Source organism: Stegodyphus dumicola, chromosome 8, assembly GCF_044657685.1.
Source record: "Stegodyphus dumicola isolate Sdum_Otavi_A_Nest chromosome 8, ASM4465768v1".
NCBI lineage: Eukaryota > Metazoa > Arthropoda > Arachnida > Araneae > Eresidae > Stegodyphus > Stegodyphus dumicola.
The window spans coordinates 127,075,329-127,091,438 of record NC_140775.1 but is presented as its reverse complement, the minus strand read 5'-3'; the positions used below and the strand labels follow the sequence as shown (position 1 = coordinate 127,091,438).

At 33.5% G+C, this 16,110-nt stretch overlaps 1 protein-coding gene across 1 annotated transcript in view; it reads left to right on the top strand.

Annotated features, from left to right (window-relative positions):
- The window catches only part of LOC118181687 (phosphatidylinositol transfer protein alpha isoform-like), a 67,726-nt gene that overhangs the window by 18,358 nt on the left and 33,258 nt on the right, over positions 1-16,110 (top strand). Inside the window, exons 3-4 of the mRNA XM_085822391.1 lie at positions 14,577-14,740; positions 15,466-15,557. Coding sequence (XP_085678517.1) covers positions 14,577-14,740; positions 15,466-15,557 — 256 coding nt within the window. The remainder of the gene's footprint in view (positions 1-14,576; positions 14,741-15,465; positions 15,558-16,110) is intronic.

Sequence of the window (16,110 nt, the reverse complement as noted above, 5' to 3'; positions counted from 1 at the left end):
TCGGGACTTCGGCGATTCCGGATTATCGATTTTTCCGGATTATAGATCATCAGTTTAAATCTCGTAAGATGGCATGCAGAAATTATAAAATTAAAAATATGAAACCGTAATTTATGAAATAAAGAACAATTATGATCTAAAGGGTATCAAAATTTGCAAAAAGGAAAAGCTTAATATTTATTTGTTTACTTTATTAAACATTTCTTTCAATGTAAGTTGTTTAAGTTTTGCTTCGTTTCATGTGATAATACTTTCTCTTTAATTCTATTAAACAGACATAATTTCTTGTTCAGTTACAAAGTTCCGCCGTTCAAGTCCTATAATTGCTATGTCAAGAACACCGACTAATTTGTCAATCGAAATTTTTTTGTTTTCAATAACCTCTGTCACTTTTCTTCGCTATCGGAAGCGAATTATAATGACGAGGAACTTGTTTTAAATCATATCAAAGACGAAGCATATCGAGTTGAAATACTACATTTGGTAAGGAATTATAAGCCAAATAAAATAAAAACATCTGCGCTGAAGATAAGGATAGTGCTGACAAATCAACTTCCAATTCATTACGCGCCCGCCGCCGAGCAGCGTGAAATTGATAAACAGATTTCGGATTTCAAAACATACTTTCGCTTTAGATCCTTTACATATTAACAAATATATATCGGAAATTCTATTTGATATAATCGAAAGTTTAAGCTTACTTTTATAAAATTGCTCTTACAGTCTGCAAAAAAATAATAAGCCGGATGCAATTCGAAAATTAAGGAACAACGCAATCATCAACATTAACTGAAATAGATAATTATTTAGCTTATACGTCCATTATACATAAAATGCGCACGCGAAAACGTATTCTGCACTTGCGCACACTCATATGCGCAGTCGTAAAAGGTCTTACGTGCACGCGTGAACGCCTCTGCGCATGTGTCAACGCGGCGCATGCGCAGAAAGTTTTTAGTTTTTATGTCCGGATTATAGATCATTCCGAATTATGGGTGTCCGAATTAACGACTTTTGACTGTACTTAAAATTCACCTTTGGGAGACTTCAAACTTCTCATTGCCAATAATGCCAAACAGGCATTAGCATCTGCTTTTTCCTTTTGAATTACTGTCCTTTGTTCTTTTGTACTTCCAATATTAAGTTAAAAAATTTTTGTTCTCTGATAATTTTTAATAGATTTCATAAATTAAGTTTTAATTTAAATTTTAATATTAGTTAATAGTATATATTTTACTTTTGCTTTATTAAGCATTGTAGTTATTTATTTCATTTAAATTTGTTTTTGTGTATTTTTATTTCTTGTTTTTGTATATTTTTATTTCATATGAAGGGAGGGCTACAGCATCGAGAAAGCATTCAGAATTTGCAGTGAACTGTTATAATGAAATAATTTAAGGTGGTTCATAAGCTTATTTTGGACGAACAGAAGCACAATGGTTTTCCCGAGAAGAGGGATTAAGTTTAATTTGATCTACCTCCTTTTGATAATGTTAAATCAGATGTTAGTTGTATTCCTCTTCCTATTTTATGTATTTTTTGGTAAAAATATATTTTAGGGTATCCCTTGATGAAAATTGGCGATTTTTTAGTGCCATTCATGTTTACATCCAATGCCTTCCCCAGTAAAATGGCGTCCAAAACGTAATGCAATAAAGTATAATTAAAATAAAAATATATATAATCTCGATCAACTGCATTTTAAATCAAACAGGAAACAACATAAAAATGGAAATACTTTTTATCTAATCTGCGCAGTACAAAAGGGAAATATCGACTTATTTAAAAATTTCTGTTACTTCATTATGTGTGACAAACAGAATTCCTTAACAGCATCCAAAAACTGCCTAAATTATCTGAACTAAAATCTGTATACTGCCATCGCCACATAAGTTCACAAAAATAAAAATCAAATTTAATTCATTTGTAATCATTTTAGTATTGCCTTCACACACCCACATCCATGTAAAAATCAAAATCTCAATACTCAAATGACTGTCCTTAAACCATGATCTCTTTCTAATAGAATGTTTTCCATAGCGAACGTTTAAACCTTTCTTGCTACAAAGCCATCTGAATGATCTTTACATTTGACCATGCGCATTTCCTTCATACAAGCAGGACACTTATAATGATTACTGATTAAACCTTCATTTACACACCAGTCAAATATTGCTTCTTTTCCCATTCATTCCAAATTGTACAGAAACTTCAGATTAACCTTATCTCAGATACCCATTTTGTGGTGTACATCACAAATTAAGCAACATACTTCCTATGCAGCATCCAACACAGAATTAAGTTCTGAGAAATTAAAATCACTGATGATGCAATACAACCAATCACGTCTTTATAGGATTTCCATAACATTCAACTACTCAGATTACCAAAGAAGAAATAACAATAATCCAAGGAATACCCTAAAATATAGACTAACCTATTGTTTATATTTCTTTTGTTTTCTGAATTTTTTCTGGTTAGGAAACACTTATTTGATGGGGTATTTTGCATTTTTATCGAGGGATTTTTGGGATTTTCCTGTTTTGGTTTTCGTGTCTTTGTGGCTTTAGTTCTATAGTTCTTGCTGTTTTGTCTCTCTCTCTTTATATATATATATATATGTGTGTGTGTGTGTAGTCTAAAGAAAATGCAGTATTTTTAAGCTAAGATATAAGTGCTTTTAATTGTAATAGCTAGTTGATTGTATCTACAATATTCCAAGACATCATTCTTTGTATTTTTATTAATCTTTCATACAAACATACAACAAACATACAGTATAAAGTTCTAAGAATCACATGTTTTATTTAGTACATACACCAGTAAATTTTCTCTTCCTCTTTTCATGCTAATAATTACAGCTTAGGTGACCTGCACACCTTTTTTTAGGAAAAAATAATATGCATTTTAAAAAATAATAAAAATAATATGTACTTTTTAATTCTTAAATAATTCCAAAAATTAAAACCAAACCAACCATAAAATTTATATTCGAGCTGCTTCTCTTTTCTGTGAAGGACAATTTAAAAATTTTGAACTCGTAGAATCCTAGAGCGTATTGCATTGTTGATAGATGGCTCAACACCATAAAAATAATAGTAATACAAAGAAAAATATTGCAAAATGAACAAGTGTAAAACAATTTTATACGTTATTTGCATATAAACGCAACCACCTTAGTAGAAACCGTAAAATTTTCAAACTCTCTTTCAACCCATGCGTATAACCATTATTTCACCATCCATGCTGATAACAATCCTTCAGTCAAGCTATGCCGCCATTTTTGTATATATATATATTTGTGTGTTCCGAATTTCAAAGGTTTTTATAAACAAATTGTGATATTTTTTTTTCTTAATTTTAAACTATGATCTTGTTGAATTTGCCAGCAATTGAAAGAAACTGCATTAAAATTTCTACAAGAATGCAAAATTTTTCTAAAGGGAACAATGAGGAAATGCATTTTCTGTATAGTTGCTATTGCCAAAGATTGCACGAAGCAATCTTTGCAATTCCCTAATTTTTTTAAGTGAAAACAGATTGCTGTGTACTTTGGGAGAACAATATTGTAAGAAAAGTACAGAAAGATTTGAAGAATGTGTTTTATTTTTTAATGTATCGTGTAATCCATATTTAATATTTTAAATTGCTAAAGTATGTTTCCTTTTCCTATGTTGATAATGTTTATCAACTTGATAAATATCAATAGTTTGGAAATCTTTCTTAAAAAAAGGCACAAAAGCCACCAACTTGCAGCCAGTAAGTAATTTTTACCTTTTCATCCGTAAAAAAATCAAAAAGTTACACCAAGGTAGTTGTGTTAATACATAAGTACCTGTTATGAACCTTAATAATTAATATTGGCAATTTTGTCGCTCTATCAATTTTGTTTTCCAGTCTGCCCTGTTCTCAGTCCCAAAATAATTACATGATGGTTTGTGGCCTGGGCACTTTATATTTGAAGTTCATTCTCCTGGTTATAGTATTGCTAAAAGCTAAGTACTTGAAGTAACTGTAAAAGCAAAGCAACTGCAGATTTCTAAATAACAATACAAGCAAATTCAACTGTCAAAGAAGGTAGCTTCTTATTAGAAATTAGAATCTATGAAGTTAGTTATCAGATCAAAATACTAACTGAAGAGCATGAAGAATTGATGTAAAGTAAGAAACAATGAATTAAAAAAATAAACCATTATTATTTTTGGTTAACTAAAATTAAACCTAATTAATCAAAAGAATTACTACAACAATCTTAACCGTCCAAACATGAAAAACCACCTAACAACTGAAACGAATAAATTAACTGAAAAATAACAGCCTTAATTAATTAAGAATTAATTAAAATTGGAAATGGAGAATTAGCAAGCTGATTTTAAGATTTTTGTCAAAACTAAAACACGTAATGTAACAGCCGATAATCAAATTATAATCCATAACCCATGGAACACTTAGGGACTGAATTTATGATGATGTCAGAGATCATATGAGCTTAAAAACCAATGACATCACAAAAGTCACATGGTCTATGACATTATGTGCCACTTTTTACGACCTTTCAGTTCTCTTGCTGCTTCAGCTCAAAACGTTTTCCCAACACTCTACTACTACGTCTTGCATTTCATATTTCTGCATCTAAGTCATACATGAGCTGAACGATGTTTAGAATAATAGAACTACTACACAAATTTCTAAGTAGCTGTTGAGTTTTGAGCTATTAACTTGTTTTTTTTTTGGCTGTTGATAAATGGTAGTAAAGCTGATTTGATTTTCAGCTCGGAAGAAATTTGAGAATTCTCTAGCAAATGTTACTCTGTATTATAATGCAGTTTTAGCATTTGCAGTTCCTGTGATTCTTGGCCTATTGATCCGTACTTGAGGTGTTGTTATTCACAACTTTTATTTTCATTTTATGAGAGCATGTTGTGAGTGCTGGGTGTCTGGAGTTTCTTTCTGGTGGATAATCTACTGTGCAATTTATAATAATAGAAGGCTATATTAATATTAATTTTGCTTGCTTAAAAATAAAGGCCCACCAGAAAATTCACTAATAATTTGGTTCAGGGTTCGAATCCCAGCGAATGGGCTGACTGGATGGACGTGTTTGTGGTTTTCCCCAGGTGTAATGTGTATAGGAGCCAGTTTTCCCAAGAGTGTTGTCCACAGAGACATCCCTTTCATTAGGAAATAGCCTCCAAGTGCTTTGCCATAATTAAATAAGCCATTTAATGAACCTTTTTGAAAACAAATGTTTTATCATTTCTAAAGTAAAATGCAAAGTAATTAAAAAATTTCTCCCATCAAATCCTTGAAATGTTAGTTAAATATATAAATAAAATATTAGTTGTACTAATTAGGTTACTAATTTTATGTAGGGTAAAAGTGTTATTTATTGATGCAATACTTGATTGAGTGTTTTCCATTCAGGCAGGTTGACCTAATAAGACAATAACCATTATAGTTTTATTAACTAGAATTGAATTAATTAATTAAGCTGGATATTGGAATGCCACTCGCTGCAATGAGGATTTCCATAGTAGTTTTTAGAAATAATATAATGTTTTTTAAATATCTTCATTTATGCAATGCTTTGTTTTACTTTTTTTCCTTTTTCAGTTGTTCCTCTCTTTTCCATTGTTGCTCTTGGCAAAAGCAACTTCACCAAAAATAAAAATAGATTTGATTGCAATAGCAAAAAAAAAATACATACTTCACTTTCAGAATTCATCCAAATTCTTAAATATAAGCAATTCTCATAACAAGTATGAAAAAATACTCACAAGCTTTCTTCAAAGGAAATTACTGCAGTGTGTAAATAAGGCTAAATATACGTATAATGAAAGTGTTTAAATTAAGCTGTAATATAGTAAAGTTATGTATGAATAAAATATTGTATATTAATATGAAGTAATTAAAAAATCAATTTCTTCCAGTTGATTATTTCCATCTGGAAAATTCTGCCAACCTTGCTGAGAATACACCATTTCTAAAATCATACCTTACCCTAATGCCATATGGAATATATTAATTCTTGTGTAGTAAAGAGGAATATATCATTTCAGAAATTTTGCATAAACTATGTAATTAAAATTCAGCAAGATTACAGATTATCCCCTGTTTTGAATTTATTTATTCAAAATTGTAAAGTATTGTGTGATGTTCTCATTCTCTCCACATCTCTGAACTTTGTGAGTTCTTAATTAGTATCCACATTTGATATATATTCTCGACCTGAAAAATGAACTGTTCACTCATTCTGAAGTAACAAAACAATATATTTACACTTTTTATACAGTAAAACAATTTTTTAGAATCACATGAAACATTTCTACTTTCTTAGCATATCAGCATTTCTGTTTTTACAACACAAGAAAAAGCCTCGAGTATCTCGACTTCCCTTCAGTTAAAAAAACGTTCTTGCATCAACGGTTTGAGAAAGCTTCTAGCTAGCAAAAGCAATGGGACAGTAATTGTCACTCTCATCAAACTGCATTAAACAGCACCCTACAGCCAAATTGGAGGCACCACAATGAATCTGGAATGGTTTTCCAATATTCAGTGTGGCCAGAAATGTCACCCTGCATAACTTGCCTTTCAGCTTGTCAAAAGCATGTTATCTTACCCCCCCCCCCATGTCACGATATTGGACTGTCTGGGTCAACTCTGTAAGGGGTGTTGACATTTCTGCATAGTTGGCGATATATGACCGATAAAAACCCATCGGTCTTAACTGACCGAACATCCTTTTTTGTGACCAGCCTGACAAGTTTTCCGATAGCTTTTATTTTTTCTTCATCTAGCCCATATTCACCTCCTCCAGTTATGTGTCCCAAGTACTTGATTTTTTTTGGGGGGGAGGGGGCTGCAAATGTACATTTATCCATGTGTACAGAAAATCCTAACTTTTCTAAACTCTCCAGTACTACAGAGATATGTTTCAGGTGTTCCTCAAATGATTTGGAGAAGATCACATCATCATCTATGTACGCCTGGACATAATCACTGTGACTCCACAGACCAGAATTTGTTTCCCTCTGAAATCTCCCTGAGGTTCCTGCTAAGCCAAAAGGCATCATTCTCCACTGATATACCCCATTATGTGTTGCAAAAGCAGTCAGCAGCTTGCTGTTCTCATCCCTTGGAATTTGCCAATACCCCTTTCGAAGGTCAAGGCGTGTCAGCTAGTTGGCTGAACCTGCCACAAAAATCAACTCCTGCATATCTTTCCTAGGAGGAGATGTTGGAGTTTTTGTTTAATGATCTGAAATCTATGCACATCTTGACTGTAGTGTCCTTCTTTGCTACACAAACTATGGAATGAGCGATCTCTGACTCGGCCGGTTAAATCAATCCTAGTTCTAACAATTCGCGTATTTGCTAATCTACCTGCTTTTGGATATGCCATAGGTATCTCACAGCAGTGAGGTTTCCTCCTAACAGCAGTAGGAATAAGTTCAATCTTGTGTGTTTCTACTCGGGCTGGTTGAACTAGACACGTAAATAATGCCTGATATTTCCTGAATAAACCTACCAGTCTACTCCTTTGAATAGAACTTAAATTCGACATTTCTATCTCCTCCAGAGATTCTGAGAAACTCTTCTGTCCTTTGATAACCAGTGTTGATTCAGTTTCCCCAAACTCCTCTTCTCCTTCTAAGGTAACATTCACTACTTGTGATCTAATTACATTGAATGTTTCATTGGAAGATCTCAAATTATAGTAGTGTGCTGTCCTCTCTTGTTGAATTCTAGCAGTGAGGTTTGCCTGCTCAGCTGCCTTCTCCAATTTAGTTTTTAGATTCTGTAAATACATGTGACTAGGAGTCGCATCTAATTGTAAATTTCCATGTTTCCCTGTCCGTGTGGACTTCAAATTGACAGAGGCCCCTGAGGTGTCCTGCCATATACAAGTTGAAATAGGGCAACCCCTGTCGTTAAGTTAGGTATCTCTCTGTAGGCCCACAATACATAAGGAATCTGTAAATGTCACCTTCTACCTTCTTCTCTGATGACATGATGTAGCATTCTTTTTAAAGTACCACTGAATTATTCCACTAAACCATTAGGTTGTGGATACCCAGAGAGTCGAAAATTTCGGACTAGCTCCTATTCGTCTCTCAAACTCTTGAGTCAAGTCCACTGTAAAATTGGCTCCATTGTGGCATGCAATTACATTTGGGATTCCTGTTCTTGAAAAAATGTGTAACAATGCCTCAAAAGTAGATTTGGCAGACAGGCTAATTAGAGGTATTGCTTTTGCCTACCTGGTACGTTAGTTTACCATGCATAGTATGTACTTATGGCCCTTAAAGCTGGGGGATCAATTGGACCTTTCACATCAATATTTACAGCTTGGAAGAGCAGATCACGCCTTGTTACTGGGGTGATTGGTGTCCTGTCAGCAGTTTTAACTGGTCTGGTCAATTGGCATTCTTTGCATGCCTCACAAAACCTGAACATCTAACCTCAGACTTTCCCATTAAAAGGAATACTTGATCCTCTCCAATGTCTTCTTACCCCCATGTGGCCACCAAATACAGAACAATGTGCTAACTGTAAAATTTCCTCCCTCCGACCCTTGGACACAACTAATGCCCTGCACTTTCCCCAAGAATTTTGTCCTTTAAAGAGAAAGTTATCCAACTGTATATTAATTCCCTTTTCCTTTCTGAGCGTACTCCCAAGCTTCTGCCAGAGATTCACAAGTCTCCTGCTGTGTTCTAAATATGTCTGCAGTACCTATTCTTTCTGACTGGGTTTCCTTGTTCCCTCCCCCCCAGTTCCGCATCTCTCTTTCCACCAGAATTTCTTCCCTCACTGCTGGTCATCTCCAGCTCCCCTGAATTTACCATCACAGTAGACTTCACCTCTCTCTCCAACTCTTAAGTTGCTTGTGGCCCTTTATGCAAGTTTTCAACCACCTTACCTGTGCCATCTAGCTGACCTCTTAACATGGCAAATACCTCAGGAGGAAGCAACACATCGTCTACCAGTGACTCTGCAACTGCACATAAAATATCTGGATGTGTAACATTGGTGCTTTCTCCTACCGGGATACTCAAGGGAATGTTTACCAAAGGGCATTTAACTGCTGAACCAAAAATACCCTTCAAATATATTGTCAGTACTTTCTCAAGTTGCAGACCTTTAGGTAGCTCTTTCTTAACCACTGTAATCTCTGTGCCTGAATCCACGAAAGCCTTCCCTACTGTGCTATTCACACTGATAAGAACTCTTCAACTTATGAAACTGATAGCTGTTTATCTTCTTTGTCTTCCTCAAAGGATTCACTTGGGCTACCACCACCTTGTCCTCCAGGATATCATCCTGAACTTTTTCCACCGAGTTTACCCTGACCTTATCCTTCCTCTCATTTGAATTGTACTAACCTGAGGACAGTTCCTTTTAAAATGTGAAGTTGAATAACATACAAAACATTTTAAACCTTTCAAGTTATCTGTGCTTTTCAGTATACCAGCTATGGTTTCTGACCCCTGGTGACCAACCAGTTCTCATCCAATGCCTGAATTACATTCTTAGTTTCACTAAATTCCCTACGCACGTTGTTGGACTTCCTTTTAGCAACAAGCAAAAAATACATTGCGCTCTCTTCCCAGCTTTCATGGGCTTGAACCATGAGTTTCCCTGCCTTATATGTCGTGTATGTACAGCAGTTTCAGTATCAAGGGTTTGGGAGATTTTGTCTGCCACCACCAATTGATTAAGACCTTCAAAGTCTGTCACCCTCCTTGATTTCACATAATTTTCCCACATCACAGTTACTCTTGTAGAGAACTGACCCAAAATCTCTTCCAAATTCCTTTTTTGCTTTCACGAAGTTATCTTAACATGCTTGGGGTGATGGTTTAAATTCTTTCAGTACTGTCTTCTTGATTTCCTCATAATTTCGATAATCATCCTCGCTTATCAATGTTAACAAATTTTCCGCCTTATCTCCCAAGCGATAAATTAAAATTTTGGCCTTGTGTTCATTAGGAACATTTTCGTTAACACAGGCTCTTTTAAAACTGGAAAAGAAACGGTCCCAGCCATCTGTTCTACTGGGAACTTTTACTGTCAGTAACCCTATTGTTCTGGTTAACTCTTATACTGATCCTTTCTTCTCATTCTTTCCCCATTCGGGTGTAGGACTCCTGTTTGAGTAATGATCCTGACTGTCTATTTTATGCTTCTCAGTGGTAATGCTCTGCCCTCTATATTTAATTTGTATTCCCTTTCTTGCCTTGCCTCTCTATATGCCGTAATAACCACTCAGCAGATCCTTTGCTATATGCTCCTCATAATTTCCACTAGCTGGAATTTTTTCCCTCAAGTCCAAAATTGTAAATGTGGGCAACACTTCAACACCAAATTATTCTAAAAGGACAACCAGATCAGATTTTCTAGATTTGGTTAAAAATGGCCGTATGGGAAATTTATGTTCAACTTAATTAGGCCAAATATCTTTAGATCAATTACACATTAAATAAAATCCTTAATCCTTAATATCTCACAAGCACTAAGGAATTTATGACCATTCATATAGCATGAAATAAAAATAATTAATGCACTTAAAACTTAATGATCATTCGTATCTCAGATATTCCAATATCATTGAAAATTAGGAGTAACATTTTCATAATAATTTAAACAACAAGCACTAATTATAAAATTATACTCAGACCAAATGAGCACGATTAATAGCAGCTAATTTATCAAATTATATGTTTTGCTGTCTGCAAAATATTGGTAACATCGCTGCATTCCACATTGGTCATGTAAGCCTATTTTCAGCTTTTTTTTTTTTTTCCACACTAATTTTTCCCTTAAATCACAAGCAGGAGCAAGAAGAACAAAGCACTAATGCACAGCTCTTGAACAATTTGTTCCATTTTAGCAAGAAACACTTCAAGCACTTATTGGTTGTTGATCACCACATAGACATAATCAGCACTCTTTTTTTTTTTTTTTTTTTGTTTGTTTTTGAAACTATAGACCCACACATTTTTTGACAGATTGTTTTAGTGGTATTGCCAGACTGCATACTTTTCATCGGATTAACACACGTAGATTGTATTCACGTGTACATTTTAACTCTCTTTTTCTTCACAAAATGCTTTAAATACTGCTGACTTTTCATCGGATTTCACATGCGATACTTCTTTTTTCAACTGTAACCTGTAGAACATTTCCATCTTCCACTTTGGATAGAATTTTCAAATTTCTTCATTCAGGAGTATAAAGTCGTACCACTGCCATCACTGTGATGTTCTCATTCTCTCCACATTTCTGAACTCTGCGAGTTCTTGACGTATCCACATTTAATCTATATTCTCGACTTGAAAAATGAACTGCACACTCATTCCGAAGTAACAAAACAACAATTTACACGTTTTACACAGTAAAATAATTTTTTTAGAGTCGCATGAAACATTTCTACTTTCTTAGCATAATATCAGCATTTTTGTTTTTACAACACACTCAAAAAAAAAAGCCTCGAGTATCTCGACTTCCCTTCAGTTAAAAAAAAATTCTCACATTCTCACCATGTGTATGCCACACTCTCTTATCAATGCTTCTTTTCTCGTTCGTTGACAGATTCCCCTTTCTTTTCGATCAGGGTGGCTGGCCTTGCCAAACTCTCCAGCAGGGCTCCGTCAGAGCTTCTTTAAATCAAGTATGTGCATGACATATTGCATGTAATAGCAAAAGTGGTTTTTTTTTTTTTTTTTTTTTTTTGTGAAACCTTGCTTAACAAGTGTAATTTATTTCCAAATCTTACTTGTAATGCAAAACATTCAATAAGCAAAGTAATTTATCCATAGGAATCAATGTAAAATAAGATGATGTATTCCATTCCAAAAAAATAATCAATCAGATTTATAATAATGTAATTTATTACTTATAAAACAGCCGTTTTTACTAGAAAGTTGTATGAAGACATTTGTTTTTGCCTAAGCTTGAGACACACCATAATTGTTAAATATATTTGTAGCATGCATTGCTACTGCCTTATTAGGGTGATGCTTCTCAACATATGATGCAGTAATTCCCAAGCTTTCAGCATCTCCTTTATTTTACTGGAATGTTTTTCTTTTGCTGAGGCTGCTACCCTCTCCTTTCTTGATACAATCTCCTCCACAACTTCTTGCTGTTACCTAGAATGCAGTTCCATAAGCTTTTCGTTGGTCAATTCCTGGCTATGCTCTTTTATGAATACATTGATTTTATTCTTATCTACTTCTAGCCCCATATTCTTGGCTCATGTACACAGTCTTGTCGATTACAGGTTGCATAGGCTCAAACCTTTTGGAAGTTGTGTTCAACAAGCTTCTTCCATGTAGAAATGAGGGTGCTCTTGATAACCTCTCCCATGCCTAATAATCTCATCTTGAGGCAGGCAGTGATGGGAAAGTGGTCTTTTTGAGCTTTCTGAGAAGACATTGGTTTCTTCAGTTACCTTAAAAATGATGTTTGAAGAGCGCTTTAGAACTGAATCTTGAAGAATTAAAATTTTTCATCCTCTATGCCTAGAGGATGTATAGGAGCATTGTCCAGAACAAACATGACACAGAATGACTAATTCATTTCAAGCAGTTTTTTATATGTATACAGTCAAAAGTCGTTAATCCGGACTCGTCGGGACTTCGGCGATTCCGGATTATCGATTTTTCCGGATTATAGATCATCAGTTTAAATCTCGTAAGATGGCATGCAGAAATTATAAAATTAAAAATATGAAACCGTAATTTATGAAATAAAGAACAATTATGATCTAAAGGGTATCAAAATTTGCAAAAAGGAAAAGCTTAATATTTATTTGTTTACTTTATTAAACATTTCTTTCAATGTAAGTTGTTTAAGTTTTGCTTCGTTTCATGTGATAATACTTTCTCTTTAATTCTATTAAACAGACATAATTTCTTGTTCAGTTACAAAGTTCCGCCGTTCAAGTCCTATAATTGCTGTGTCAAGAATACCGACTAATTTGTAAATCGAAATTTTTTTGTTTTCAATAACCTCTGTCACTTTTCTTCGCTATCGGAAGCGAATTATAATGACGAGGAACTTGTTTTAAATCATATCAAAGACGAAGCATATCGAGATGAAATACTACATTTGGTAAGGAATTATAAGCCAAATAAAATAAAAACATCTGCGCTGAAGATAAGAATAGTGCTGACAAATCAACTTCCAATTCATTACGCGCCCGCCGCCGAGCAGCGTGAAATTGATAAACAGATTTCGGATTTCAAAACATACTTTCGCTTTAGATCCTTTACATATTAACAAATATATATCGGAAATTCTATTTGATATAATCGAAAGTTTAAGCTTACTTTTATAAAATTGCTCTTACACTCTGCAAAAAATAATAAGCCGGATGCAATTCGAAAATTAAGGAACAACACAATCATCAACATTAACTGAAATAGATAATTATTTAGCTTATACGTCCATTATACATAAAATGCGCACGCGAAAACGTATTCTGCACTTGCGCACACTCATATGCGCAGTCGTAAAAGGTCTTACGCGCACGCGTGAACGCCTCTGCGCATGTGTCAACGCGGCGCATGCGCAGAAAGTTTTCAGTTTTGATGTCCGGATTATAGATCATTCCGAATTATGGGTGTCCGAATTAACGACTTTTGACTGTATATATATATTTAATTGATCCGGTCTTTAAAGGGTCACATGTCACCTAAGCCTTGTTGTTGGACCTCTACATGACATTAATGATTTTTCTTCTCTTATTTGTTTTCTTATGATATTTTCTTCGGGGACAAACATGTAAGTATGCTGAAATTTGTACTAAACAAATTTTTTTTAAATACACATGTATTTGAATACAACTGTTACAAGTACCAGTAAGATGCTAGCTGAGCAAATGCTAAACGTGGATTAATAGCTAAGATGTAAGCAGGATCCTGCATATGACATTACAATGTCTGCATGAATTACACTATTAAATTCACTCTTCATACATTTTGCTTTTTCTCATGTTGGGAATCGCTTATTATGTGAAGTGCTCATAAAGTGAATTTTTACTCTGCATTACAGCTGTGCAGATTCAATTTTGTAATTTCATTTTTTAAATTCAGGTTTCTTTCTTGTTGTTTAAAAAAATGTGATTTTGCTATTTATATTATTAATATGAGTAAAATTTAGTTTCAGAATCTTGTAATCAGTAAATTTAACGATGTGAAAGTGACAAGAACATAAAATACATACTAATATATTACCAAAAGTTATTGTAAGTGTACAAATGAAGCTAATCATATTGGAAATGGAAATATTTGTTATCAATATAACAATAGTACATACAAATGAAATATAGGTGTAATAATATAAATTCAAAAATTAGTTTTTGCTGTTTTTTTTTTTTTTTTTGTGGTATTTTCCACTGTAGAAAAAACTTGCTAAACCTGGTAGATAGGCTATCATTAATTTGGACATTATTAAAATATTTTTTATGTGAATAATTTTTTTTTATAAAAATAGATAATTATTCAGGCTTGTTTCTTCTTATTATTTAAAAAAGGAAAATTCTAATGCATTTTTTATTTTAATTACAGTATCAAGTTGGGCAACTTTATTCTGTAGCCCAAGTTAGTAAAAATGAAACAGGTGGTGGTGAAGGTGTTGAAGTGAGAAAGAATGAGCCATTTGAAAATTTCCCTTTACTAGGTGGAAAATATTCAAGTGGTCAATATACATACAAAATATATCATTTAGCAAGGTAAATGTATTATTATTTATTATTTCTAGTCATGTGTTTTGAATTCTCTTTTTCATTCCTTGTTGAGTTTTCTACGTTACGTTCAAAGGCCATTAATTCAGAGATTTTAATTCTCAAAGTTAATAAATATTCTTATATTAAAAATTCCACTTTCTATTTTAAATTTTCAGTGTGATACTAGAGCAGGGTCTCTCAACCGGATTCTTTCTTGGGGGGGGGGGGGTCATAACATCGGTGGGAATATGGTCACCCTTTTATTTAGATTATAAGTATTTAGTTTTAGTTTCAGAATGAAAAAACTACTTTTATTGGTGTTTTGGTAACTTTTTCTATTCTTTTTGTTATTTAATTTTTAAGACACATTAAAAAAATAATATAAATCTAAATAAATGTATTTGTAGTTTTTGAGTTTAGGAAAGAAAGGAGAGATGATATGGTGCATGATGCTACCCCTCCCCCCCCCAAAAAAAAGTTTATAACTGTTGTAAGCTTTGTCAGTAATCTAAAGATGGATTTATCTAAAAGTTAATTCAAGAAGAGAAATGCATAATTTCAGACACTTGTATTTATTTTCATGATGTATATTGGTTTGCAAAATGTATCATTGTACTGTACAAAGTCTTGAAATTGTATAGTACACAAGGAATGAAGTAAAATATACCTCTGGCTCATTTAAGTGTTCTTCCATTAAGAAAAAGTACTTAAGTACTATTTTACTTTTGCAGTCGTGTTCCTGCCTACATCAGATTATTAGCACCAAAAGGTTCTTTGGAAGTACATGAAGAAGCATGGAATGCATATCCATATTGTCGAACTGGTAAGCATAAAGAAATGTGCATAAAATAAGTACAATCTGTTTTCATATAAAGTTCTGAAAGACATTGTATATAAAGTACAGTATAAAGTCTGTAATTCGGACGTCCATTATCCGAAATGATCTATAATCCGGACCTCAAAGCCACAAACTTACGCATGCGTGTTTGATGTTTTCTGTAAATTTTGATACCCTTTAGATCATAATTGCTCTTTAGTTATGGTTTCATATTTTTAATTGTATAATTTGTGCATGCCATCTTACCAGATTTAAATTGATGATCTATAATCGGGAAAAACCCTTAATCCGGAATTGCCGAAGTCCCGACGAGTCCGGATTACAGACTTTGTACTGTATTCAGTTTTAGATGTAGAAGTATACTTTAATAGATGCTTACATATTAAAGTAGCCACCTTAATAAAAGTTGCCGAACTTTTAGAATATACTTAACTCAGCCAAGCATTCATTACAGTTTTTTAGTTGCAACAAGTAATGTTCTTGCCTTAATGCATTTTCATCATATTCCAGTTTCTATTTTATTTATTTATTTATTTTT